Raw genomic sequence first — 27319 nt, 5'->3', positions numbered from 1 at the left:
GGCCCCCAAAAGCACCAGACCTGGGGCAGCTAGTCCCCCTTCCTGCCATGCAACACTACCAGGCAGTCTTACCCATATTTAAGAGGACTCTATGTGTGCATCTATGTAGCATGAATGATTCCTCAGAGTGAATTTTCAAGACCTGATTTCAGTGGAAAAATAGTTGTGTTATCTTCAGAAATTGAAAGCCTAATGATTGCAGTGGGGTTCCAGTCATTAAAGCATGATACAGTTGAGAACCAGAGGATCATTGGAAAAGAACTTATATTAATCTCTTTATTTTACATATATTTGCTTATAGGGCTTACCACATGAATTAGTCAGCAGCTGTGACTCAAAAAGCCATTATCTGAAAACTCTCAATGCTATGTATACAAAGAACTGCATCACTGATCAGGAAAGGTTAATAATTGTTTTGTAAATACAATTATTTAGCTTTGTTGTGTGCACCAAGGTTCTATTCAAATCTAGCATGTGAATTTTTATAATATTAACTGTAAAAAGAGCTTTCCATGTTCACTTTTATTTTGGAGCCTCATTTATCATGTTTTGACATAACTGAAAGCTCTGTTAAAAAAGAGATCTTGAGAAGTCTTTTCGGTTCAGGAGAAGAAACCAATACATCTCCCTCTTGTGGTCTTCTATGTAAACAACTGTATTCGTGAGTGTCTAAAGTAGATTTTTCTATCAAATATCAACAGAAATTGCAAGTAATTTCACTCAGTATATGAAGCCTTCTTCCTAGAAAGAATGAGAGAGATACTGTTTTCACTTCACTTTTTATCTACATGGTATTTTCTTGCAGAAAAACCAGAGATTTCAAAGGCAGAACTGTCTCCTGTATGCCACCACTTGAAAGGAAATGGAAAAAAAAAAAAACAAAACCGTTACAGAATGAAGTATATGAACAAACCTAACGATGGAGAAGATGTCAGATTTCTATAGGTAAGCGCTGTCCAGATGAACATATCAACTGCCATTCTAGCAAGTTCACACTTCAGTTTATACAATGCACATAATGATTTCTACCTTACAAGCCAATCTTACTCTTCAAAAACCATAGCAGATACGTAGGAACCCATGCTCACAACTTCCCATGTAATGACATTAACAAGTCTGACACAAACATAAAAAGAAATTTTGTGCCTTTATTGGAATGGTGTTAGGCTTTAAATACACCAATTTTGATAACCTGATTATTTGGTTTTAATTAGAAATGACACTACAGAACTGCAATACTGGTCCAAGTCTTGTCTTTTCTTTCTTTTTTTTTTTTTTTTTTGTTTTTTTGTTTTTTTGTTTAAGCAAGAGATAGAATGAAAACGCACCGAGTAATCAGAAAGCACTAGGCAGGCATCGGTTAATCCAAGATAGGAGCTTCTTAGTTCCAAAAGCACTCGCGTTGCATGGAACCCGGGATTTAGATTGGCTGTGATTTGCAACAACTAGTTGCGGGAATCATGATGACTTTTTTTTTTTTTTTAAATTTATTTTTCAAGATGGTCACTGGTAAATTCTTTTTTCCTCAAATATTACAGTTTCTTTAATCCGTTTTTTTTTTTCCCCTCAAAGTATAAAAAAGTAAGAAATATAAACAAACTCCAGCTCTGTACCCATGAAAGGGTACAACTGAAGCATTAGAGAGCTGACTATCTATACACTGTCAAATCCCATCAAATCTTGGATAATTCATTAATATACAAAATATCAGGGCACAGAAAGAACTAAAATCCACTTTGTTACGCACAGATTCAAATAATCAATCTAAAGAAAAAACGTGATCATTTTGGCTTTCCACTACATCCGCATGTTGAGACACTTATTAAAATAACCTTATTTAATTGTGTTTGGTCTTTTCCTTATTGTCAAGTCATGTTTGTTATCTTAATACCGGCCATCAGACAAACAAGTAATCAGAAAGACTCCTCCCCTCCTCCCTATTCCTGACCCCTGCAAGATCAGCTTTAAGACATAACTCCAAACACTGGGTTGTGACGACAGATGCTAGGACCAATTTCTTCATAATCTTTTTTGGTATGGCATACTTGGTAGAATTCAGGCTGTAAGGAGGAAGAGAAAGAAGATCAGTGGTGTTCATATCTCAGCTTAACAATACTAACATTTATATAGCAAATGGGAAAAGAAGCAAACTTCTAAGCCTTTCATTTGCTTTTTCAGATCTTTGAAGCCTAATGCATAAGCCTAGGTGCAACAGGTAACATTTGTTACTCAAAAATCATCAGAAAATCCCCAACTGCATTTATTATGAACTAAAGTACAGATAAGAACTCCAAAAACACACGCAGGGCTCAGACATATTCAGCTTTACAGCTAACTTACTGTGGAAGCCAGCATTGATCCTCCAAACCAAACTGCGTATCTTTGCATATGGTGTGTAATGACTTGTACATCAATGGGCTTAGGCTGCAAAAGAAAAAGAAAAGGAATGTATTTAAATATATTTAATTCTCAGTGTAGAAAAAACAATCATTTCAAAGGACCGTATATTCCAAGTTTGCATCTCACAAACTATCATTTTTCTAAATGCTGGGTATGTAAATATATGATTAGTTTTTCAGTTGTACAACTCTGACTAAGAACGAAGTGGTGATTTCGTAACAAGGGCTATTTATGTTATCAGATATTAAAAGATACTTGCATTCACGCTGGTTTTCTCCTAAGAGCTCTGCTCCAGTTCCTCCTGTCTGATTATCCACCTTCAGTTTTCTGCTTAATTTCCTCAAAGTACTGTTTTTCAATTGCAAAAAAAAGCCCCATACTACTTACTTTAAAAAAAAAAAACAAAAAAACAACCACTTCATAAAAACATGTTTTTAAATTTGTCAAATTTGTCATTATTTTAACAACATATTATTTGCAGATTGATTAAAAAAATGTAGCCATAGCCAATAAAATCATAACTGCACACAGAATCACAACCTAAAGCCTGTCTTAGAAATAGAAATGAGAACATTACTGGAGCTAGGAAACTGTATAACAAACTTCAGATTTGTCTACATGGCACATTACAAAAGATGCACTTAAAAATAGTATTGTTTGAACTTGTCTAGTTATTTCAAGAATTAGAAATGAATGAGCAAATCCCTTCATTCTTGCCTTAAAATAATTTTAAACAATTTAACCTGTTAGTGTCATTTATGTATCCTGAGTTAACAGAAAAAAAAACGCAAACAGCAGATCAGAGGTCAAAAGAAGAAGGAACCCAAATTAAGGAGAGAGATTCTTGTTAAATGCATTAGCTACAAGAACTAACCTTCAGTCTGCCACCACTAAGTTCTTCACTAAGTTTCAGTCTAGCATCAACAGTTCTTTTCAAGTCTCGCTGTAAGCGGCGCCCAAAGTCCCTGAACATGGTTGAGCCTCCAGAGAGGACAATATTCTGTTTAGAGAAAAAATAAATACGTTAATTTTTACATTGTATTAAATTTCTAAAAATACACATCTCCAGTTTTATCCAGTTCTTAAATTCTACAAATTTCCTAATTTCTTTTTTGTTGGCTTTTTCTTTTAAACAAATTTACAAACATCCAGGTGTGCTTTTACCCTGTTTTAAATTATTTAACACCTGAAGCATGAGAGAATATGAATTCTCAAAGAGGCTATCTTGTTAGAACTGTCTGTGATTTAAAATCCACTTATAGTTTAGCACACCTCACTTCTTTGGCTCAGATTATGATTTCCTTTGTTTCATTAAAGTTCCACTTGAGCAATGACACATCCCCTTCTGAAAAAAATTATGTGAACATAAAGCCTTCTGCTTTCCAGAAAAATGGTCTACTTTCTACTTTTAAAATGCTTTCTTTCTTAATCCCGTCTTCCAACAGATTTCAATACAAACCCCCGTCCTCCCAGAACAAGTACTACAGAAAAATATCACTTCAGCTACTGACCTTATACAGAGGACGTCTAACATCAATGGGACAATTCTGAATAACTTCATCTACTACTTCTGAGATTGGTTGCGTAAAGTCAGGATTAGCAAACTACAGTCAAGAATAAAAACAGCCAGGTCAGCATGCAGAACCACATACAGCAAAGAAAGGAAGGTCAAAAATAAGGGGAAAAAAACAAACCATGCTACTACATTGGGGCTGTAGTGAAAAAAAACTAATGGACTAGATACATTAGCTGTATTTGCTGCCATTTTCAAAAAGTTTGAAAGAATATTAAACTTGAAGTATCTGTTCTGTCAGTTATTCTCCTAAATAGCTTTTGTTAATCACAACAGGTCAAAGAATACAAGCCCTTCCAGATCACAAGCACTGAAGAAAAATACCCTGACAAAAAAAACAACTTTTTGATTGGAAGGAGTCAGTGCAGGGGATAGCTTTATGCGTAAGATTTCCCTACACAGGAACAGAGATTAACAACACCCAACATCTGGTATCTTTTTAGAAACAAAGAGAAATGTTAAACTTGCATAAACATTTCAATAATTTACAAATACTATTTGTAGGGAATCATCTAAAACGCGCCTAGAATGAAGTAAAGACAATTCATATCAATTTACCTCAGGATGGAAAAATATCTCTGGTCCCAGGAATCTCTCATAGCCAACATCAATGGTAAATTCTTTCTTTGAGATAGCATTAATTCCAGTATACTGTTTAATCCACTTTGTACCATCTGTGTCATACTTGTTAAATTCTTTTACTAAGTCAGGGCAAACGTAACTAAAACGTTCCTGAAAAGTAAATATGTACAGTTCCAAGGTCATACAGTGTTTTCTGCTATTCATTAAAAAAAAGCATACTTTTAGAAGAATAGTAACTCTTTCTTAAAAGCTTTGAAATTGGCAAATACAGAATCTGCCTCAAAAACTGAACTGATATCTACCGCATACAGTCTGATGATGGCTCTGCTAGTAAAGATCATTTCTGTGTAGCACTGAAAGCAGCACATCCTGCTGGGTTAAGTTACTTTCTTCCCCTCCCCCCTCCCCCCCAATCTCTATAACATTAAGAAATGAGTTCTAAAGTATACTGCAGAATTGCCATAGAAACAATGCTTAAGCCTACTTGAAGCTGAATATCTTTCAAGATAGCTTTGTACTATAAAAAAGAACACATCAGTACCAAGCAAGAATAAGAGTAATTACACCTCTTTACATTACACATCCCACTAAGAATACTTTCTACTAATATTACAATAATAATAATAATTATTATTATTATTATAATAAAGGGGGAGGGTCACGTGAAGACTGAATCCTGGGCAAAAGAGAATATAACTAAATAACACATCTTAAAGTGTATGTGCTTACTGTTACGTAGATATTTTTATATTCATTAGAAACAGCAATGTTAGGTGGAAGGAAATGATTTTAAGCGACTGCTATCAAACTCAACTCTAAAACAGCTTTAACACTTGCAAAATTCACACTACCTTCACTGCTTTAGCTGTTTCCAAGGATTGCTCAGGAGGAATTCCTACTTCTCGCTCTCGCAGCAGCTGCTGAATGAAGTATGTTATATCTCGCCCTGCAATTGGAATGTGTTTGATACAGCTGCCAATCACATATCCTTCAGCCTGTAAATAAAATTAATTGGGAGAGAGACATTGATAAGCATTCCTTCCAACAAAGATTAGAAACGAGGGGGAGTCACAGAGTGTCAACTCCTGTTCGCTACCTGTGATCATGAGATTCAAGCCTTTAAAAGCTGGCTCTTAAATACCTGAAGCCCACTTCTCAGGAGGCCTTATATCACTCGGTGAAGTGTTTTGCTTTGCATTTAGTTCATAATTATTAAAAGGTTAGAAGGAAAAGAAAGGTCACTGACACATAAGACAGACAGATTGCCATACTCACTATTCCTTGGCATTTATTTTCTCTTTAAAATGAGGGTACTCTTACCAAAAAGGTCAAGGAGCCATATAGCATGCAGTATTACTTTAGAATAAATGATGTGGCTCCATAGTCACAGTCACGATACAACTCACATGAACCAAGATTAATTTTCTGTGAGCAAAGGGAAAACGCATCATTTGAGCCCATTAACTGAGATGGCTTATAGCATCAGGCTGGCACAAACTCATCCATCAGACTACCCTTACAAGTCATACTCATCCTAGAGGACAGTACTGGGACACTGAAAATATCCAGTCTAAATGCAGAAACCAGAAGCACTCAAAAAACTCCGCAACACATGAAAAGTTCAATGTAAATTCGTACTATTGCCAGTACAATGTTAAAAAACAGCTAAACAAGCTTTGAAATCCCAAATTGTTTTGTAAGGCTTATTAAAAACATGCCATCTCATGCTTTACCACCGTGAGAATAAGAATCATTAAGAAATTTCTACATTACAGCATAATTTTAATCACAATCTAAGCTATATTTTGGTATAACAAATAAAAAACCACCTCAGGTTACTGCAGTATGATAATGCTTTAGAATTTTTACAGACTAAAATCTATACAATCTAGCTTCATTTTTCTAACAAAAATGTTCCTGGTGCCCAGATTTACATTTACATCCTCAATGAAAGATGGGCACTGGAAATAAAAGACCACTATTGAATGCTGCCATTATAAAATTTCTAATTCCTTTTGCAAAAGGAAACACACACTTACCATAAGAACAATAATTTGTCAGTTAAACTACAGATATATAGGTTAAAGTAAATGATCACACTAATTTCTGATTTTGAAAACAATATATTGAAACAGATATTCAACATTATTTTTTTTTTATTATTCAGGTAGGAAATGACACAGAGGGAGAAAAACTGGAAACAATATGAAATACTTGAGGGCAGATGTAACATTTTATTATAAGCTGACAGAATTAAACAGCAGCTTCCAAACTTTTTGGTCTGACTATTGCAAAGAGCACACTGACTCTTATGAGAAGAAGAAGCTGCAAATATGATAAGGCAATGTCGTTTCACTGATCATTTAGCACAGCCTTACAAGTTATCTTTCAGGATCAGTCAATTGAAAAAAATACACTCTGGCTAGTTCAGAGTGGGGAAAAGTTCTTCCAAGTGTTCCTGTGGCACAAAATAAGCAACAAAACCCACACCTCCAACCCTGGGAACTGTCTGACACTTCTCACGATTCCTAGCCACATTAAGACTGTACGAATGAAAACTTCAGAGAATTTGGAGGACAAACTGCTCTCCTTTTAAGTTGTTTCCATAGCTTTTAAGTATACTTACCACAGGAATGACATGAGTGACACCATCACCACTGTCTATAACTGTGCCAGTCAGTGTCCGTTCTCCTACTTGCCTTGACGTCCAAGATGCAGCTAAGGCAAGGACAGCCTTGTAAAAAGAGAACACAGAAAGTGATTCTTAGTAAAAACACTGCACTGCAGATGTCACAGCTTCCAACGTTGCCTTCTGATAAGCCCCAGCTAATGAGCATTCCAGGCATTTGAAAATGTTTTATTTTACATTAAAAAGTACTTTCTTCCTCTTATCTCCAAGTTACAAATTTCCAGTTCAAGTGTGATTCTTGGCTGTTCTGCAGGTTATGAACAAACATCTCCCAGAATTACATTACCCTTTCATATCTAAAATCCACTGGAACAAAATAAGTGCCTTCTTAGGACAGCCTGAAGTATTTTAGCATGTGTTTCAACAGGAAAAACCTTCGTCTGAAATCTTGTTTACAAAACAAGTTCCATTAGTCTGCTTTCAATTTTTTCCCCTGTTGACGGAAACTCCCTCTTAGCAGTTGCTAGTGAAAAGTGTTTGAAATTCTCTTGTGGTAAGGAAAACTAATTTTGTAATGTGTGTATACAATAGCTTTCAAACAAACAACTGCAGAAGCATAGCTTTTGCCTTCTGATGCGTTTTAAGCATGTCCAAAATAAAGACCATTTTAGCTACTTCATCTTGAAAGGGACACAGCATTTAGCCTACTACCACAATTGGAGTGGGCTTTGTTTGTGCAGTAAGAGCTCTTACTCTATACCTAGAGCTAAGTAACATACCTAGATAAACATCTAGCAGTGGAAATGGTGACCAAAAGCACATAAGAATGCTCCAAGACTCACTCAAGATTTTAAATAGCTCTGCTCTTACCTGTACAGCAATATATAGTCCTGGAACATTGAAAGACTCAAACATGATTTCAGCAGTATATTCTCTATTTTCTGGAGTATTTAATGGAGGTTCAGTCTATGAAATAAAGAAAGACATTTTACTTGCATTCAAATTAAACACTTCAACTTCTCTCAAAAATCACCTAGAGCTAAGTTTTGAAAGATGAGTCATTCAAGAACAGCATGTAAAAATAGTCAAGGGTAAAGGGTGCTGTTAAATGCAAATGGTGTAATGAAGAAAACCAAGGAACACCCATGACACAAACAGAATTATTACAAGTCACACTGTAAAAGCACAATGATTTGAATGCAAACAGAAAAAGCAGAAATGAGAAACATTAGAATAATTACTGTTCAAGAATTTACATCGGTGGTCCCATTTATGGCTTGGTCAGCTTATTATAACACATGCTTTCACAAAGAATCAAAGACTATAAACCTATATATGTCAAATGCAAGGCGTCAGTACACAAAGTTAAAAAGAAAAATCAGAAATTCACTGAAGAAAAAAAGCTATTTTTCTTCAACGGGCAATGATTATAGAACAAAAGTTTATAGCTGATATGTGCTTAACAGAGCAACTGACAACAGCACACAATGCTATAACATACTGTAGATTTTGTAAAAGTACCATGCATATTAGCAGCCCTCTCCTCTAAAAGAGCATTTTGAACAGTACTCTGAGAAAAAGCATCTATCTTTTGTTGCATCAACCACATAAGTGTAAAGACAGGAGGGAATCAGACTCTTCATAAAGGTGGCACAACATGAGGTCAGGGAGACCAACAGCCACATGGGAAACTATTTATCAGGAGGGAAAAAAAGGCAGTGTGAGGGTTGGTGAAGTAGTGGGAGAAGAGCCCACATTATGGCACCTCAACCCCTGGAGACAATCAAAGCTTGGATGAAGCAAGCTTCATATTTCATATTCAATATTCATATGAATATTATCATATTCATATGAGCAACTAGATCTAATTACATCTTCAAGAGTGCAGCTGTATTAGAGTTTCTACAAGAACAACCAATGCACTCAGTTCCAAACTTGTGCTATAAAATTCAAACTTAAAAGTACTGTTATTTCAATGGCTTTAAATGGAAAGCTAAGGAACAGGAGAGGCTTCAGAATATCTGACCTCAATTCAAACCTGATATGTCCATGTACCACAATCAATCCTTCAGAATTTCATAAAGAAATGACACGAAATTTCACCCTAGATACACTATCTAGGTGGCAGTACTATAAAAACAAAACTCTTGCAATTACATGAAGTCAAAACCTAGAGATGCTCAATGCAAGCACCACTGCTGAGTTCAGTGCATAAATAATAGAGGGAGAAGACAGAAGTGCGTTGGTGTGAAAGAAAGCTTGCAGTTGAGACTCAATGGCCTTCAGCATTTTCAGAAAGTTAAAGAAATGTGAATGTGATAAGCCAAGCTAGGAAATTTTGTGTAATTTATATTTCCTTTATTTTTCAAGATAAGCACATTCGTATTTGAGAATTGTTCCACAAATCAGCACAAAACCCTTGTCATATACTATTCCATAGGCACGAAATAATTTTACCTACCAAAAGAAAATAATGGTCCTCGGGTTCTGCCCTTAAATACTTAAAGATTACTTGCTCCATAAACCTTTCCATCAGGTCCCAGTCTTCAACTATACCATGGCGGATGGGCCACTGTTACAGAACAATAACAAAGTGTAACTGAAAACAAACTTAAAAAACAATGTTTTCAATTGCATTAGAGGTACATTATCAACACCTAAAAACCTTGCATTTGGTTGCCCCTATCCCAACCTGACATCTATTTGAAATTCTGATCTTGAAAAAACAATATGTTAAGTGTTTCTCAGTACAACAGAATGGTGGTACCAGGAATGGTGGTACGAGGACAAACCATAGCCAGTATCCCAATTCTGAGTGGCTAACAGAAGATTCTTTCTTGTTCCTTGAGATGTTCTATCTCCTAACACTCTCTCAGCCACTCATCAATTCAAAAGAAATACGTTGCTATGAAATACTGTGGGGTCCCTCCCCCAGTTCCCACAGACTCTTGAAGGTCAGCAAAACTGATTTAATATCAAAAGCTTACAATAGTTTATAAGAAAATAAGATTACAATTCAAAAAGCATTTACAAGCTTTTTATTGTATGCTTGACAATTTCTAAGAGTAGTGGAAAATCCAAATGTCTCTTAGTACCTTGGTTGCATAAGTTGGTTTTTCTATTGCTTCATCTCCAATAAAGAAGTCTAAATCATCAACACCTTTCAAAACCCTTCGTTGTGCTTGATCAACCACTTTTGCTGATTCTTTGATAGCAATACCTTTAACAAAGAAAACAAATGGTATTTTAGATTATACATTCAGCACTGAGAAAAAAAGGAATGTTAGTATTGTGAAATAGGAAAATACTGCAATTATATTCATCTTTGGCTCTGGCATAAGCACATAAGAGCTGATACACTAATAATTTATACTATAAATCTTTCACTTCAAGGAATAACTGGCAAAAGTTAAGAGACAGCACCTTGGTAATTTATTCTTCCACAATAATTACTCATTGCAAATAAAGAAAAAAAAAAAAAAACAAATACTGCTAAGACTAAACATGGGACCTAGGGAAGATGGATCAGTGATGAAATACCACAAGAACACAGATGACTTTTTCTCTCCTCTTTTACATCAACTCCCAGACTACCAGGGTCACAGCGCCAGCAAAACCTACTGTATTTTTTCCAAGCATTAAAATACAAGTGGGAAATTTGCAGAAATAAGAACCAAGCATTAATGTCAGCCCCTGTTACTTAAAAGTTGTCCTCTGAAAACTCTCTCAAATGCAAAACTATTTCAATCCTCACCTTTACTTAAGTGCTGTTTGATCAGAACCAAGACAAGCTCACAGAGCCTGAGGTCACACAGCTACAGGATTTGGAAACGTGTAGCACGTGAGGCTAATGCACCCCAGTGCACTGGGAAGCCACATTCTTCTCCCCTTTCCTCCCTTCTGTGCAGCAACAGAAGAGCTGCGCAGCCAGTGAAACTGAAGCGTTGCAGAAAACTGAACAAAATATGACAAAAGGCATTATTTTGAGCCCTTCAGAAGGAAAACTGCATCATACCACAACTTCTGTAGCAGCTTACAGGAGAGGAAAGAGGAAGCAAGAGGGTGGGAGCCAAAAAGCAGAGGGGTAGGTAAGTAGAAGCTGAATTTGGGCAGGGGATGTTGCAAGGCCAGTGTTTGCTGCAAGCAAAAACAGCATCTTGCCAAATATTTTTCAGGGCTTGCAGACTCGGGGACAGCTTTGCTGTCCAGATGTATGTTAACTTCACGTGGTTTCAAGTAAGTCATCAGCACTTGCCACAGCATTCTGAAAGCTTTCACATCCCACGGGCTTCACCCTGCTACAGTCTGAGAGATCTCAACACACAGCTGGTCACTGCTGGTTGTGCAAGTCAGAAGTGAGAAGTTAATAACCAGAATCGAGAACTACAGCATGAAAACACGAACAGGAACATAAATCTTGCTTTTACGGTGCTGAAGGTAGGCAGCACTCCAACATTACTGTAGGGCCTTTGGCACTGGCTGGCTTGGCACAATAATATGAACATTCAGGAAAAAAAATAATTTTCATGTTTAGCTACTGTTCAGTTATTTCCCCCCTTTTTAATACAAAGAAAGAGTCATCTAGTACGTCAATTATCATAGACAATTTCAAATGTATAATAAATTTGGAGAACTCCTGGCTTACTGAAAGCTGACTATTTTAAAACAGGTCAGGATAACAGGATGAAATGAAAGAAAAATCAAGCAAGACAAATAATCTGCTAGATCTTAAAAGCAGACAGCAATGAAAACACTGAACAAGTTTCCTCAAAGAACTGACCCATTGCATTCCCACTTACTTCACTTTTTATGCAAGCATTTGTCATCTCTACAGAAGCATATTCAGAACTAAGCCAAAACCACGATATAAAGGAGCGAGATAAAACTTTGTTAAGAACAGGAGTGAGTAAGATAAGCAGCAAGTGAGCAAGGGTGAAGGAATGCTGCTCTGACTGGTTCCACAGCAAGCAGTTTTTAAGAAGAAAAACAAAATGACCACATGGCCATTCCTGGAAATCAAAGATGAAACCAAAACTGAATTATATTAAGAAAACATTACGACATCAGAGCACCTTGACAAGATCCAGCATTTTGTAACATCTGAAGTTAATTGCTGTTATACTCTATTTTCAATTTCTCTAATGTGAAGAAAATCTTTCTGTGAAAACCACTTTTGGAAGCGTGTTTTGTACCCACCCAGAGAGCCTGGCCTACCAGAAGTTCTTTTCTGAACTGACTGCACTTAAGTGTTGTTACTTCCAGCTCCTTTCCTGTTGTATTTACAAGGAAAATTGGGTGCACTGATTATTTTTTTTAAATCAGGATGTAATACTTGAGTACTTTGGCTGAGATGAACAACAACAAAATGCCAAGTAGTGTAGAAGGTCACTTCTTTCACTTACGTGAAGTATTTCTAAAGAAAACTGATTGAGCTCCACTCTCCAGACTGGAGCCACATCCCTTCAAGTGGCAGAAGCATTTCAGAAAACAGTGAGTAAATAAGCAGTTTTACATAAAGTAAGTAAAATTACTTCTACATCTGCAAAATAATGAATGAAGTAGCACAGCTGTGGTACTGAGATATACCTGGAAAGTGTAACAGCTAAAACCCCAGAGATTAAAACACTGTACTTTTTTATAATTATTTTTTCACTGGTTACTATCACCTGAAGTGTTTTCTGATCTATCAGCAGAGGAAGAACCTGCTAACAACAAATATAGCTGTGCTACTGTTTCACATCTGAATTCAACTTCCTAAGAGACTGAAATCATATTACTACGCTATTTTAATGAATTTATCTTATTAAATTGAGAATTGGTTACAAAAAGCAAAAGATCTGAAAAGACCTCTGAGCAATGACAATTTGCTCGTTACTAACTGCTCCTTTTTATGCAGATGCCATTGTAAAAAAAATAAATAAATAAATAAATCACTGAACTGTTAAGTGTAACATCAGTATTTAAACACGAGTAACAAATACTTACAGGAAGGAATAATAAACTGTGGCTCAGTGTTACCGGCATATCCGAGCTTCGTATACCTGTTAAGGCAAGAAAAGCTTAGGTTATAATATTTAATATCACAAACAAAGATAAGTCTTTTAAAAAAAGAAGGGAAATGTGATCATTTTAATGTGGAAAGAGAGGTGTGTTCACTGAAAGCATTTTTGAGACGTAAAGCAATGCTTACTATTATAAAACATTGCCGAGTTCTACTCAAGTGGAATTACACTACTAAACACCAAGTACATCATTCAGTTTATCAATGCTTAGGAGAAAAATTAAATACTGAAGTGATTGTTCCTGCCTGCTCAGCCATCAGTAGGTCCATCCAGCATATTTCCATACAAATAATGTGAGCTGTAGAAGCATATAGAAAAATCCCCCTTGCCCGTGGGCCACCAGCCAGGTGTGGTGCAGGACTGGCACCACTCACACACAGAAAGCAGGAGAACAGCTACAGAGCTCTACCCACTGCACTGCCAGAATGTACTATGATAAATGATATACCTATCCATAACCAAACACAAAAACTGACAAGATTACTAATTAAAAAAAAAAAAAAAACTACTAAATTTACTGTACCAAACCTATCCAGCTGCTGGAAGCATTACAAAAGACTGGAGCAACACAGATTTCAAAATGTGCAAAGCGAGGAACACATCGAATTTCGGCAACAGCCTCCATAGAAGTACAAAAGACCTAACAGAGACTGCAGTTTCTTTATACTGATGGGTAGTTGCATCAACACAGTCAGCAAAAGCAAGGAGCACTACAGCAGTACCTCTATAATTCTCAGCAATGGAATACAAACCTGGCAGACCTTAGGCAACACAGGACAGCAGTAACTTTAATAACTCAGAAATCTGTGTCAACACTACAGCAAAACACTAGGCAACGGCTATAGTAACAGGTTGGGCTTTCCCAGGCAAGAAGAGCTTCACAGGTTGCTCATGTTCCCAAACACCTACACAGTTTCTACTGCTGACAGTAACTGTGCACATCAGTGCAGGACCAGAAGTGCTATTCTAAAGACAGGATCAGGTGCTTAAACAGGACCTCATCTGAAATGAAAAGCACTTTCAAGAGAAACGTTTTAAGAACTACAAAAACCATCTTCTCTGTGACCTGCTAACAGGTTATCGAATCAACAGAATATCTCAAGTTGGAAGGGACCCAATAAGGACCACTGAATTCACTCCTGCAAAAAGTTTGGTGTCAAACTGACCAACAGTAACTCGCACTGAACAAGGAAAGTCAAAATACAGTACCTAATGGAAGTGAGTTAAACACCAAAAAGAAACATACACTTCATGCAGAGATCAGCACTACGTACTGCTGAACTTGGGATCGGCAACCCACCCTTTGCAGACTCAAGTAATATGAAAACCATTTTCGCAATCTGTCTTAGCCTTTAGTTCCTAAAGGAAATCTCAAGTAAGAACTCCATAGATTGATGCTTCTATAACCGTCAATGCAGAATAAAGCTTTCAGTTCTGAAAGAAAATGAAGAAGGCCAGCAAATACTGACTCACTCCCCCCACCTTGCCATGCATACCAGGAACTGCAGCACACAGGATTTTAAAGCTAACCTTGCAGAGGAACTTTGGACCCTGAAGGCAACATACGCCTCCCACTAAATCAGAAGTGCCTTCACAAGCAAAGAGAAATTTCACTGTTGGGCTGTTAAAGTTCATCTTTCAAAGCAAAGAAAAGCTGATCTGTTGCAGGTAATGTACTGTTTGGTTGCTTGTGGTGTTGGAAACCACTCAGCATACACACATCCAGCGAGCCAAAAACAGTCAAGCTGCATTTTTAAATAAAAAGACTCTATTCAGACATAAAATCAGCACATCTAAAAATAGTATGGCCTACTCAGCAGAAAAAAAAAAAGTCTTCTGACACACGGGAAAAAGTTTCCCATTTTTAGATTTCCAAATAAGGAGAAAAAATACAAAGAAGAAAACCACATGGATTCTGTCTGAATAACAAAGCTTTAGTGCAGCAGCTCTCCAATGTAGCTCCCAGTGCAATGGTTCACATTTCCAGTACATCACAGCCTCCTTGCCAGGCTATTCCCTGCAGCAGGATGTCAGCATCACCCAGCACAGGTCAGGGCAGTAACCCAGCCTCCCCATCTACCCCTTGAGGCATTTCCCTGCCTGCACTGATTGGTGCCACTGGGCTCTGCAAAGTGCCAGGGCTGCCGTGGGCAGGGTAATGCACCAAGTGAACAGCGAGCTTCAGCAGCACATCACCACGTCCACACACACTCAAGTTTCAATGAGGTTAGAAGTTTAAAAATATATAGAAGTGAATACAAATCCTCAGCTTTCTGAATGTATAGTCTAATAAAAGCTTTCTTTAACTTGCTTTGGCAAAAAAAGAGTACTGCTCAGATTGATCTGATCTATTCTACTGTTCCCATTTGAAGTAAACTGCTTTTAAATCACACAGAAAAAGCAGCAGTACCTTGGGCAAGCTGGATTTTACAATATATGACTTCCACAAAGCACTCATACACAGCAACAGTGTCTGAGTAATGGATGATTCACAGGGGAACAAGGCACACCCTGTCTTAGACTGAAGAAATGCTGATATTAGGATTGATAAGGCAGTACCAACTGGGGATCACATTTCCCAGCATGTCACAGCTTTGCTTGTTGCTGCATGCACCACAAAGGCAACAGGAGCATCTTCCATGAAGGAAGGCAGATAGGTGGTCACAAGATATAACTCAGTTTTCCAACACTGAATTGGAGGCACTGAAGCAGTAGAAGAGGAAAGCACTGTGCAGCTTCGTACAGAACACAAGTTAGTCATGCAGATTTGTATTAAAGTCTGCAGCAGAACTGATTGACAAGATCCCCAAGGTGAAAACTTGCATCCAACCTTCACAGTAAAGGTGGTTTCCTTTCTGACCATTTCTCCATCTGAAATGCTGAACACATTTTTGTGGGGGGGATATTCACCCCACAAAAAGGGGAAGTTAACGAAGGCTCCTCCACACTTTGCTAATCTGCAGCTCACCATAAACACAGGAGCATCTGTACAGTGCCACTCACCTCAAATTCACACCCTGGAATTAGAAAGAGGTTCTGTGCTGATCTGCAGGAGATTGCTGAAGGGGCAGACACAAGGCTCTTCACAAAGCTCTCTGCTGCACCAATGTGATCTCTCTCATTCCTGCTCTCTCACCTAGAATGGACATCTCTAAGGCTATGACATGAAAGCAGAAAGTTCACTTGAATGTTACTTACCTACCAGTAATGCAGATAACTTTAAAGTTGAAAGGAAATAACACTTAGAGCAAAAGCTTCAAGTAAGAATGTCATTAAAAAGCCTCTTGTCTGCAAGCCATGACCGTGTGCCTTTTCTCTATTTTTTTCCAGTCTGCAATAAATGTCATTTTGCATATATCCACCCAAATTAAACACCCTAATTCTAGCACAACTGCAGTTCTAACAAGAAGCCAAGGAATTTGGGGATGACTGTTTGCTGGATAATGTATCTGTTCTGTATTCTGAGAATTACATGAGGCACAGCAGCCCAACACGAGCCATATCCTACTAATTTTGCAGACAGCCCTGTGCTAAAACACAGATAGTCAAGTGCAGGCACAGAGGAAGTACAGTCAGAGCTCTGATCTCTCCTCAATGGATGCTTAATTATTTTATTCCAGCATAGCACAGACACGAATACCACAGAGACACGTTAGTTTTTGCAAGATGCAGCCCATGTGAATTTTGCAAATGCTACTGTGCCAGCAAGAGCAGCAACGATCACTGCGTGTTACCCAGCGCACAGGACCACATCCCAGCCATGTAAAAGAAACACACTGAATGGTTTAAAAGAAGCCATTCCCCTATAATATTTGAAACTTGATATAGATAATGAAGATCCTGAGTTCCAAGACTGGGGTTAAACTGAACTACTTTCCTCCAGTTTGAAGCCAGATGCTCAAGACTCCAGTGCTCCCACTGTCCTTCCTGGCCAATTGCCACTGACCACAGCAGCTTCTCTGATCCCTGGGCTGACCTCAGTCTCATTCCCAGCACTAAGGCTACTTCATGGATCCAACCCCAGGAACATAACTGAGAAATCAGTTGCATGGGACCATTTCTTAGAACAACCAAGAACAAAGAGAAGCTCCCAGCCAACAGGGGCTCTGTTATGTAAACACTGAACAGTGGTGAATAATAATATCAAGTCTGTTGCCTTTACACTTGAACTGCCTTCACTAGCACAGCCTGCTGATCTTCTACTTAAAACCCAGCCTAATAGCCTCAGAAGATAAGGCAATTCTAAAGGGACACACACATGCTATATTTTCAAAAGGGAATGAAATAAATCAAATGGCCAAGTGCTAAGTTTTTACCAAAAAGGAAAGGGATTCTGCCTGTCAGTCTGCAGCTCCTTACAGTCTGCTCATGCAACCCAGCAAGCTGTTGCCTCCTGGTAACTACAAGAAACACGTGGGGTCCCACACTGCTGAAGCAGGAATGCTGCACATCAAAACAAATAAATAACAAGGGTAACAATTTCAGCAAAAACAACTAAATATCCTTTCCTGTTTTAACTGGTACACTGTCACAGTTTGTAAGTTATTAGCTGTCTTGTGTCTTCTGATAAAAAGCTGACTTCAAAAAGCAAAAAACTTTTTCAGGAAGGATGAATCCTGAGCTTTTATACACAACGCTTCACCTGACTGGAAAGCCTGAACAAGCCTTTGCAGTTTTATTTGCTGCTTTTCTTCTTTTATCCTTCTCGAAATCCAAATGAGACTGAAAAATCTGCAAAGCAATTATTTCCTGAGCCCCCATGGAGAGAAATGACAGGAAATAGATGGTGAAGCAAAGGAAAGCCATCCTGCCCCTTTAAAAAAAGCTCCAGCACCAGGTGCAAATTGCTTAAGCAGCAGCAGATCACCAGCAGTCCCCGAAGGAACTGATTATATTAGGAAAATGGGACTTGCATTAATAAGTTAGTATACTATCTCTTTTCAAGTGTCCTTGGTAAAACACAAGATAGCAAAAGTCTTTGGAATGAGTCATGCCCTTCACACCACTTTATATCTTCAGTGAATATAGCTCATCTATCACACATCACTGCTTCACTTTTTTAATAGCAACTGCTTAGATCAAGTCTTAAAACATCCACTGATCAGATGTTTCAAGGAATCAATGGTGAAAGCTGAAGAATTAGCTCTACAACTGGAAAAACACAAGGTTAGAAGTGCTCTTACAACCTTACATCCTGTTAAGGTATAGATGAGACACCATGGGGTGGTGTCCCCCCACACCCTCCCAAAAAAATAAAGAAAGGTTAACATCACTCAGCACACCTGGATAATGACAAAAAATGCCGGTTTTTTTAATTAGCAGCTACATCTACAACTCAAAGGAAAGACAGCACTGCTGTCTACGTGTGAAATGTAGCTTGAAGAGTTGATAACGAGCACAAAGTCATGGCCACACACAGATGAACAGAACCCTCAAAGTGCACACAAGGAGCACAAAGGTGGCAGCAGCAGCACAGCCAGATACTACAGGATATTCAGAGCATGTTCAGCTGCATGTTAGAACTGACAACTGGAAAATCCTATTAGCAGCAGTCTGGAGTGGTGACAGCACTGCCACACAGCACAGCTCCTAGCTTTACTAACATTTGGGCAGAACAGAAGAGAATCTATTTCTAAATTTGTTCCATGTTTACTTGCATCAGTAATTTAAATAAAAACCCACCAACCACACCAAGAACTTGACTGCAGAAGTTCTCCTCTCCTCATGTAAACAGCACGATGCATTTATCATGAGAAACTCCACAGTACAAGTGAGTCACAAAAAGCATACCTGAAAAGCAGCCCGTATTTAAACACCGAAGACCAACAAAGTGTGGGTCAGACACTGATGGTAACAGCTCAGTATGCGGTCCCAGTCAATATATATATATATATATATATATATATATATATGTATGTGTGTGTGTGCTGTCCAACTCAGATATTAATGCTAACATGTCCTTTAGTACAGAAAAGAGTTAGCTTTGCTTTCAATACATTTTCTTCAAAGTGAGAGAAGCAAAAGGCCCTGGATATTATCTTTGTATAATGAAAGTAGTTTGTGTTGGCAAAAGCAGAATGCTCTCTTTTTTCTTACTACTTCCTATGAGACCTTTCCACTAAATCATTTTAACAAGCATCTTAACAGTGCCTCTGTGTTACACCACACCCACACAACACAAACTGATATTGCTGGTGTTTTGTTTGTTTGTTTTTTTAGTAAATTTGTTTTCAATTTGTATGTAATTTCTCTGAGTGCTTGTGACAGCCTCGTTACTCCATGAGAAGTGTCCAAACAGTGCAGAAACAATACCCCAAGTTCAGAAGTCATCACAACTAATCCCTCACACTGTACATTTAGCTGTACATTTATTACGAGGAGGAGACTGACTTGGCAGTTCTCTGCATCATTTGCTCAAAATAAGCCAAACACTGCAGACATTTAAAAAAGAGAACAGATCAGCTGTCTATAAATTTTCAACAGCTAAAACAAGAAGGATCAGCTCAAACACAATTTCTACGGACACAAACCAGTTATCACCAGCACCTCCCTGCATACAGAATGGGCAGAACGTTGAAGCCACAATGCAGAGAGCCACACCTTACAGAAACCTGAACAACTGTGATGTTCTTCTCAACAAAAGCAGTGCAGCAGCCAAAACCATGGAGTTACTTCTGATTGAAAGAGAGAGAGGTGATCATTTATCCAGCCCTGAATCAGTAAGTATTCTGTTGTCATCCCAATCACAATAGCAAAACCTCAGTAGCATTACTCTGAAACTCAGCAGGTCATCATGTCACAATAAGGAGCTGAGGAGCCCGCAGCAAGCCCCATGAGATACCCTGGGCCCAGAACACTGCCCACCACCCCCAGCAGGTAGCCAGGTGTTTGATATCAAGAATACACTTGCATTAAAATACCAGTGTGCATATATATCACATTACACCATGCTTACTTCAAATGGCTTTGAATTAGAAACAGTTGTCTTGGAGAACGATGTGCCCTACTGAGCTGCAGACAAAAATACATCACTGAATTTTGGTTTAATAAAAGAAGCAGGTCTCATTTAGTGAGATCACTCACATTCTCAAGTCTGCAAATATGCAAGCAGTCAGACTGTGAAAGTTCTTGCAGATGATAAACAGCATGAGGAAACCTACAGCAAGTCATGACAAAAAAGTGAATACTGAAAAGACTGATGAGACGTTGCATCAACCAAATTATTACCACTTGGATTCATTCAGTGGTAGCAGGATACAACTGGAACAGAGCATTAGCAGACAACCTCCTGGCTGCAGGCGGCTGTGCCAAACACAGCCGGCACACAGCTGCAGCCACAGGCAGCAATCACATGAGAATAATAAAGAGAAAAGAAGCCCCAAGGAGGGGAGAAAAAAAAAAAATCCAAGTTTACCCAGAGCTTTTCCTATGTCTAGGCTTAAAAATGCAAGCTCACGCTCAGAACGAGATGATGAAAAATGAATCCTACCCTACAGAATATCAGTGGATGACATAATGACTCTTCATATTGGGTGTAATCATCCCTGGCAATTGATTCATTTAAAAGGAGTTAAAGAAATATATTAGCAGAACACCTGGAAATGACAAACATCAGTGAAGTTTGTCAATGATACTCACAAGTGCCCGTATCAGAGTTATTTTAACCACAGGTTTGCATTCAAAGCTGTATTTTTAAGGGTCTACTCAGTGATATCCATTGGATCTGTAGACCAACATATGTCTGCTTTAGTTCAACAACTACAACAAAGATTCCCTTTATCTAAGCAAAGGATCAGAAAATTTATTTATGATTACAATTTTATTTAGATTGCTTTTGGATTTAACTTTTTTCATTCAAGTCTTTAAATGAAGAATGTCCAAGTATTAAAAAAAAAAGTCAGAAGTCCAAGCCTTTTCACGTTTCTTAAAGAAAGTCTGCAGTGATGTTTCAACATTTTGTTTCATCACGCTGAAGTTTTCAGTTGCATAAACTAAAAGAGCAACTGTAGTGTGTCTTGCATGTGCCTATACAATAGCATAGGAGATGGATTACTACTCAGGAACTTGTACAGTATTTCTGAATTCACTGATATGTGTTTTCAGCAATTCAGATGCTCTAACACATATCACAATGGTGCAGCTAACATGCTTTCTAGGCAAAGCGTCCAGCCAAGGCAATAACCTACAACCAAGCAACAGGGAGAGAGCCTGCCCTGTGCCACCCATCCCTCCCTCAGGCCTTTCATCACCACCAGGGTCACGCTGAAGTCCTGCTTATTGTGCAAGCATCCCACACGCACAACTAGAAGCTGTGCTGCACATCAAAGGGACTCTGTTATCATTACATTCAGCCCATGGATCCAAAACAGTTTTGCCTTCCACTCAGAAGTGTTTCCCTCCATCCCACCCCTTGTCTTTTTCTTCTAATTTTTTAAATACCAAGCTTAAGTGGGAGAAAAGCAGGATCAGAAAGACAGAAGGGTATCATAAATCTCATCTGAAAGCACATCAAAAGCCATCTAGCATGTAAACTGATTCACTGTAATGGAATTCCTATGTAGAGAAAAAAAGAATATAAAGGAGACCGTGTAAGTAAAGAATACACATTTCAAACCCACCTCCAGTAATTCCTGATTATATTGCACATTGTGTCTTTATAGCATAACATGCATAGATGGTGATATACTAAACTAACAGACAACAGAGGTCACCATGGGTCCACAGAACTCATTTGCAATTATTCAAAATGGGTTTTGTTGTTGTTATTTTCTTTTTTTAAAACCACAGAATTCAATCCAGCATAACACCTTTTTTTTCATACTAAGGATGAAGCATTTCCTCCTTCCTCCCTGACCACTCATTCGCTGGCAAGCAAAAGATGTTCTTAAAATCCTGGAAGCCTATTTTTCCATATTCCATTAAGAAATGACTTTGTTCATGCTTTCCGTTCTGAAAAATGACTATTGGGATGACACAAAGTAGAGAACATCATCCCAAAAGAGAATGCTTTTATGAACACTGGAACCTCTGAAAGGTCAGGACAAGACATCTAATGGAAATGTTAACTGTTAGGATATCATAGTGCTGAAATAATACATAAAACAGCAGTTAGGATTTGAAAATCTGTAGAAGTAGTCCATGTTTTAATGTTTGGAAAGGCTTTTCTAGGCCTGACATAAGATAAAGTTTAAGGAAATTTATGTCAAGTATCTAAGATGTTAAAATATAGGCTATTCCTTCCCTTTACCTTGGTTTTATAGCAGTGGATTTCTCACCTCATAATTGCTGCCTATTGAAAATCTAATAATCTTCATGGATGTCACGCACTGACACTACCAGGTCAAAACCAAAAAGAGAAATAGAGCAGCACTGTCTTGTCATCATTTTTCCCTTTAGAAAGCACCCAACCAATAAAAACTTTGCTCTATTTAAGAGTATGAAGATACACAGGTGTTGCATAAAGATTAACCAGAGAAGTAACTGCTCTGCTGCACACACCCCCAAGGAACTCACAAAGACACAGCTCCAGCTGAAGTACCATACACTGCACATCAGCCTTCCTTCATTTGTAGGAAAGCTGGTTACAGGAACTCCACAGGAAACTCACAGGGAGACAATTATCTCCCCAGTAAGTTGGTAGCTTCAAGACAGCCTGGAAACATTGAGCAGCCTCCATCTCCCAAGCTCTCAACTGGCTTCGAGGGCCTCAAGTACTCCCTGTGTGAACAGCATAGCATGGATTCCTCAAATCAGCTCTGAAACCTTCAATTCTCCCCTAGAGTACAGGAAAGAAAAGGAAGAAAAAACACACTCATTTCTGTAGCCTGTATAATGGAAGTAAAGCAGGGACCAGCTTGACTTATCAGAGGAGACGCCAAAAAGCAACTACAAAAGATATTTTCCACACAATCACGTAATCCCATTTACTTAGAAGACTAACATATAACCATGCCTATAGAACAAATTCTGGGGTACATCAGAAGAAAGTTACTCACTGACAACACGCAAATATGGGTTGCTAATGGATCCACCTGAGAGCTACAACTGCATAAAGCCTGTAGAAAATGGAAGGGTTAGTACAGAAAATACAAATGCTTCCCTACAAAGTGCTTTCACTTTTAAAATTAAGTTCTCATGCTGGACCTACCGTAGGTTACACAGCCACTTCAGTGCAACTGTAGAGGCATTAATTTGAATGCCTGCAATTAGCTGCCACCCAGATGAGCTAATTCAGTGTTACACGAGTTCATACTAAGAAAAAAATTAGTTCACAACAGTTACAGAAAGACAGCTAAAACCTAGATGTCAGCCTAATCAATCTCAATTCTGAAGTGGCGTAGGAAGAGCTTTTAATCACGATTTTCAGGCTGTTCTGTACTCACCCATAGAGACTTCAAGAAAGATTGAAACACAAAAATACAGTGTAGAAGACTACAGACTAAGAGGCTTTTCCTTTCTTTGATGCGTTGTTCATATACCTTATGGATATAAATCTTTTTTGCGTGTGTTTTAAAATGTACATAATCCTCACACACACTAATTGTGAAGCATAATTCATAGCATCATCATCATAATAATCCACCAGTGTTTGAGACTGAGAACTGGAATTCTGGACATCTAAAACACAGGTGCTACTTCTCAGCTCACTGCTGAGGAGACAGGGTGCCTGCATTGTGGGGAGAGAAGGGAAAGAAAAGCATTCACAACAGCCAAGTTAAATCACACTCAGTATTAACGTGGATAGTGACTTCCTGACTAACATCTACAACCTTGTGTTACAACTGCAATATACTTAAAGCTAAGTCAGCCAACTCAATTATAGGAAGAAATAACCGTTTTTAACAACTGCTTTGAACTAATTGAGCTCTTCTGATATGTCATTTCCACATCTGTAACCTCATTATGTAATTAAGGAGAAGCAGCTTCAAATAAGTAGGCAGCAATCAGGTATTTACCTGCTCTTAGTAGGCACTCATTACCTTGTTTTCTAGATAGCAGGTTTGGTCAAGCAAAGAATGCACAGGAACTGGAATTCACCTCTCCAAATAACAAGTGTAACATTGGAAGAATTATCGCTGCACCCATAATCTGACTGGCATGTCAGTGACTTCACCCATTTGCCAGCTCCAGCTGCATGACATGCACCTGGACCGTCCCTAAAACATTTGACTAACTGTTAAAACACCAGACAACAGGTAGGGCACTCCCTCCATAGCCCTTTCTGTGCTTTGTTCCCTTCATGCTTTGTAAGGGGTTCTTAACATATGGCTAATCTGTGCAGGCTGATGCTGAGAAGCACAAGTGAGCCACCTGCCCCCTCTCTCAGCTTTCTCCTTCTCCTCAATGTTAGCTGGCAAAAAAAACCAAAACACACGTCAACCACTCACATCAAACTGCACCCAGGTGAACCTGTGCCTACATGCATGACATGCACAGAGGAAGATTTGCTCTCCAAAACGTCCTGTACTTATTGGAAAACTTGGGCACAAAATCTTGCCTGCTCTTAGCAACATAGCTCCTTTCAACCTTTTTGTATTGATTACACTTTTTAAGTTTCTCCTCTTGTTTTCAGGGTCTCTCTCTAACTTGTCTTGCCTACCAAAATCAAAGAGAGAGACAATGCCATCGCTGAGACCTCAGCTGATCTTCACAGAGCACACTTATATATTTGTATGTAGCAACCTTGCTTATACACACAAAGTGAGACGGGGCAGGGAGGGGTGAAGCAGAAGACAAAAATAAAAAGAGAGGGAAGGTTGCACTGGGAGATGCACTCAGTGCAATTATGCTACCACATCCTATTTCACTACTGCTATTATTTCACTACATCCTTTTTCACACTTGTTTCCCCTTTGTCTCAGGCATTAGATTTTTCCGCCCTTCAATTTGTTAATTCATCACTTCACACCTTTATCTACCAAAAATCAGCGAATTCAAACATGCCAAATTCTCTGTCAGTTTCCAAAATTTAAAGTCTCCTTCCACAATTCTGTGGAACAGAACAAGAAAGAGGAACCTCACACTATGAAATGCATCAGAAACAGAAGTCAAGAGAGCAGAACTGTTCGTGTCATTTTCAAAGAAACACAGACTGACAGTAAAACAGCACATCAGAGAGATCTCTGAAGAACAAAATAAATAGAACAGTAGGGAGATTTGGTCAGCAGCATACAACTGAACATTAGAGCATGCCCTGCACAATGAGGTTGACTAATGGTGCACTTATGTACTGACTTTCTCCAGGAAGATCTGTTCTTAACTCTCAGGTCCCTGGGTATGCCTCTCACATCAAGAAGACAGTGTGGTTTCTTGCACAGCTGAATTCTACTATGTTGCTTCCGGCTAGCATCACTAGTAGCTCTGATCAAATTGCCTGACTCTAGTAATTACAATCTCTACTTTCAACCCTCCCCCCCATGCCCACTAACCATATCACTCACAGCTCTTGGCTCCATCACCTCCACTGCAGCCTGTTCCAATTCACTATTACTCCTTCTGAGAAGAAACTTCCTAATATCCAACGTGAACCTCCACTAGTGGAACCTGAGGCTGTCACATCTCGTTTTATTGCTCATTACCTGGGAACAGAGGCCAATCCATCATATTATGCCTGTATTGCTTCCAATACATGCAACCACACGCTCTCATTCCTGCTGCGTTTATCCCACACCATTTTCGGAGTTTGCTCTTGCTCTAACTATAAATATGACTTCTGTACACAAACATTAAACATACAGACACTACAGACATATACAGCTGCTCTTCTTGCAAGAGAATTACTAATATCTTAAACCAAATGCATTCTTTGGAAGAGAAGATGAGGACGTGCTTTCAGTTTCAGATGAGCACATCCCTTCTGAAGTGTATTGTTAATATCTACCCCTAGGCTGCATTCACTCAGAAACGTCCCCCATTACTTGCAGGAAGACAGACGAGAAACAAAACAGAAAGACAAGCTTCAGAACCATCAGCGCTAGCCAAAGAGGAGCCAATACACCAGTACTTCTCCTCCCAATAAGAACCCAACACAGAAGGGCTCAAACGAAACATTCTGTCTGTACGACCGCACTGCAGAGAGCGGCTGCGGCGCGGTTTTCATTTCCTGAGCGCTGCTGTGAGCTGCCAGTGACCCCAGCAGCACCCAGGCCGTGCTGCAGCTCCGCAGGGCAACCAGCACCCAGCGCACGGTGGAGGAGCCAAACCCGCGGAGCTCACTCCCTAAAGGGCCGCGCTTCACGCGGCACATGGCCGGCACGCCGTCCTCTTCACCTTTCTGCGCGCTGCTGAACAAAAAGAAGAGTTTCTAAAACGGATTTGCTTCAGGTTTGACACTGAAAACTGCCTTATAAGGTATAAAAGCCTGAAAGCAGGAAGAGGCTTTGACAAAACTAAGGAAGTTCCTCTGCGCTTGCTCACTGGCGGGGGAGGGGTTCTTTTTCTTTTTTTTCCTTTTTCTACTTTTTTTTTTTTTCCTCCCCTTCCACTGAGAGAAGTAACATAGGATAAATGACACGAGCCGCACGCACAGAAAATCACCGCCACGAGCGCGGCCGGCCGGCAGCTCCGAGCAGAGCGCTCCGCAGCAGCAGCAGCGCCGCCCGCCCTCAGCGGGGCTTCCACAGCGCCCGGCACCGCGCCCGCAGCGCTGCAAGCAGCGAGCACGGCGCCCGACAGCGGATGGGGCGAGGGGAGCGCGCCGCTATCCCGCCCTGCCCGGCTCTCCCGTGCCGCCGCACGCCCCTCGCCGCCATCTCCGACGGCAGCCGCCCCTCCCCGCCGGAACCCGGCTGTCAGCGGCGCTCACCCCGTGCCGCAGTCCACCACACAGGCCGGAAGCCGCCCTGCCATGCTCCTCGGTAGCAACGGTGCTGGGGAACGGCGGGCAGCCCTGGGCGCGCTCCGGTTTCGCTCGGCTCCGGCTCGGGGGGCGAGGGCACTTCCGCAAGGCGGGCGCTCCTCCTCCCCGCCCGCACGCACGGCCCGGCGAGCCCAAGATGGCTGATCCGCCCCTCCCTGCGCGCGGCGGCGGCGAGGGCGGGCGCGACAAACTCTCGCTGACGTCCGATCTCGTGG

At 39.5% G+C, this 27319-nt stretch overlaps 1 protein-coding gene across 3 annotated transcripts; it reads right to left on the bottom strand.

Moving 5' to 3' along the window:
- Positions 1-1964: 1964 nt before the first annotated feature.
- Positions 1965-27094, bottom strand: ACTR3 (actin related protein 3; the record flags this gene model as incomplete). Of its 3 annotated transcripts, XM_079539272.1 has the most annotated exons (12): positions 1965-2060; positions 2341-2424; positions 3275-3400; positions 3912-4004; positions 4532-4705; positions 5407-5550; positions 7182-7289; positions 8055-8150; positions 9646-9756; positions 10280-10404; positions 13170-13225; positions 27051-27094. In XM_079539272.1, 12 exons carry the CDS (start codon positions 27092-27094, stop codon positions 1965-1967), a joined length of 1257 nt encoding a protein of 418 aa, XP_079395398.1. The 3 variants fall into 3 exon arrangements, with proteins under 3 accessions (XP_079395398.1, XP_079395399.1, XP_079395400.1); XM_079539273.1 differs by lacking the exon at positions 3275-3400; XM_079539274.1 differs by lacking the exons at positions 2341-2424; positions 3275-3400.
- Positions 27095-27319: the final 225 nt, after the last annotated feature.

The sequence above is a fragment of the Tetrao urogallus genome, assembly GCF_951394365.1.
Source record: "Tetrao urogallus genome assembly, chromosome: 8".
NCBI classification, from domain to species: domain Eukaryota; kingdom Metazoa; phylum Chordata; class Aves; order Galliformes; family Phasianidae; genus Tetrao; species Tetrao urogallus.
This window is presented reverse-complemented; position numbering and strand designations above follow the sequence as displayed.